The sequence below is a fragment of the Sebastes fasciatus genome, chromosome 15 (genome assembly GCF_043250625.1).
Source record: "Sebastes fasciatus isolate fSebFas1 chromosome 15, fSebFas1.pri, whole genome shotgun sequence".
Classification (NCBI taxonomy): domain Eukaryota; kingdom Metazoa; phylum Chordata; class Actinopteri; order Perciformes; family Sebastidae; genus Sebastes; species Sebastes fasciatus.
This window is the reverse complement of record NC_133809.1, coordinates 1,282,057-1,284,556: the sequence shown is the minus strand read 5'-3', so window position 1 is coordinate 1,284,556 and position 2,500 is coordinate 1,282,057. Positions and strand designations below refer to the sequence as shown.

At 49.8% G+C, this 2,500-nt stretch overlaps 1 protein-coding gene across 1 annotated transcript in view; it reads right to left on the bottom strand.

Annotated features, from left to right (window-relative positions):
* Positions 1-1,399, bottom strand: part of ehd4 (EH-domain containing 4) — a 31,476-nt gene extending 30,077 nt beyond the window's left edge. The window contains exon 1 of the mRNA XM_074661241.1: positions 822-1,399. Coding sequence (XP_074517342.1) covers positions 822-1,051 — 230 coding nt within the window. The 5' untranslated portion in view covers positions 1,052-1,399. The remainder of the gene's footprint in view (positions 1-821) is intronic.
* Between the last annotated feature and the right edge of the window lie 1,101 nt (positions 1,400-2,500).

Genomic DNA, 2,500 nt, shown 5'->3' with positions numbered 1-2,500 from the left:
ACCGAGCAGGAGCACAGCAATAATTCACCATAAAACTGGTATTTTTCATAAAAAAAAAAAATCTGTTTGGTGGATTTAATGTTAGCCGAATTTACCATTAAACATGCCACATTAGTTTGACATATTAGATTATATGCTGCCACTTCTCTATCCCAATCTATACTGAAGAGAACCTTAAATAGGCAGATTTCCATATGATGACTGGCTGTACACTGTATTACTGGTTTTCACAACTACAAATTCAATGTTTCTCTCAGCTTAATACCCTTAAGGGAAGATTAAGCCAAACTCCATTGAAAAATGACCTAATTAAGAACTTTTTGCTATTTAGCAAAGCTTTGCATATTACAGAGAAAGACTGGACCCATTTTGCATTTACTAACTAACTACATTATCCACTTCGGCATAACCGTGATGTTATAACCACATCTTTTAATGATATTTCAGGTTTCTTTGTTGCTTTCTATATGATGTCAATGCACCGAGCAGGAGCAAGAATTCACCATAAAACTGGTACTTTCCCTTAAAAAAGAAAATCAAATTTGATGGATTTATATTAGCCGAATTCACTATAAAACATGCCACATTCGTTTGACATATTAGATTATATGCTGCCACTTCTCTATTTCAATCTATACTGGAGAGAACCTTAAATAGGCAGATTTCCATATGATGTCTGGCACCGGAGAGCGTGTAGAGGGTGAACTGATCTAACACCTGATGAAGGTGGCTTTGCCTCATGCAGTTTAACTCTCAGATAACGTTATAACTGATAGAAAGGCCACTGGCCGTAGGAGCAGGTTGAGTGGTGTGCAGCCGACCTGATGAAGGTGGTCTTCCCGGTGGAGTACTGGCCGACCAGCAGCACCATGGGCTTGCTCTGGAAGTCTGCGGCCTCCAGGGCCGGAGAGTGGAAGTCATGGAAGAGGTATGTGTCCTCCAGCGGCAGCAGCTTCTTCAGGTAGAGAGTCTGCAGCCCCTCCGTCACCGTCTGGTACATCTCGCCCTCCTTGTTGCGGCCACCTTGCTCCTGCTTCACCCAGCTGAACATGCTGCTGCTGACCTCACGCACTCACACGCACTCACGCGCTCACACTGACGCGCTCGACTCCAACTTCCCTGTTTCGATATTTCCAAATGTTCCGGTTGTTTCGGCTCCGTTCGGCTCCGTTCGGCTCCGTTCGGCTCTGTTCGGCCTCCTCTCTGACCGGAGGAAAGTGTCCGTTCAGTGTGTGTTAGTCTCCGCTGCTCTGCTCGGTACACACTGCCTCCTCTGTGCGGGTGACGGTTGGTGATGTGACCGCTGCTGCTGCTCCTACAGACACACTGACTGCTGCTGCTACCTCCCACCTGGAGAACCAGCGGGCACCGCCCTAACCCTGGTGACGCACACGCACACACACACTCACACACGCGTACACACTCACACATACACAAGCATACACACACACTCAAACTCACGCACACTCACACACGCACACTCTCTCTCACACACACACACACACACACACACACACACACACACACACACGCACACACATACACTCACACATACACACACATACACACTCAAACTCACGCACACTCACACACGCACACTCTCACACACACACACACACACACACACACACACACACACACACACACAAACTCACATATACACACACACACACACAGATGTATTTATTAATTATTATAAACAGGAACAGCAGCTGACCTGTCCTCTCTCCTCTCTCCTCTCTCCTCTCTCCTCTGTCCTCTGTCCTCTCTCCTCTCTCCTCTCTCCTCTGTCCTCTGTCCTCTGTCCTCTGTCCTCTCTCCTCTCTCCTCTCTCCTCTCTCCTCTCTCCTCTCTCCTCTGTCCTCTGTCCTCTCTCCTCTCTCCTCTCTCCTCTCTCCTCTCTCCTCTCCTCTCTCCTCTCTCCTCTCTCCCTCTGTCCTCTCTCCTCTCTCCTCTCTCCTCTCTCCTCTCTCCTCTGTCCTCTGTCCTCTCTCCTCTCTCCTCTCTCCTCTGTCCTCTCTCCTCTCTCCTCTCTCCTCTCTCCTCTCTCCTCTCTCCTCTCTCCTCTGTCCTCTGTCCTCTCTCCTCTCTCCTCTCTCCTCTGTCCTCTGTCCTCTGTCCTCTGTCCTCTGTCCTCTGTCCTCTCTCCTCTGTCCTCTGTCCTCTCTCCTCTCTCCTCTCTCCTCTCTCCTCTCTCCTCTGTCCTCTCTCCTCTCTCCTCTCTCCTCTCTCCTCTCTCCTCTCTCCTCTGTCCTCTGTCCTCTCTCCTCTCTCCTCTCTCCTCTCTCCTCTCTCCTCTCTCCTCTGTCCTCTGTCCTCTGTCCTCTCTCCTCTCTCCTCTCTCCTCTGTCCTCTGTCCTCTGTCTCTCTCCTCTGTCCTCTGCCTCTGTCCTCTGTCCTCTGTCCTCTCTCCTCTGTCCTCTGTCCTCTTCCTCTGTCCTCTGTCCTCTCTCCTCTCTCCTCTCTCCTCTCTCCTCTGTCCTCTGTCCTCTCTCCTCTC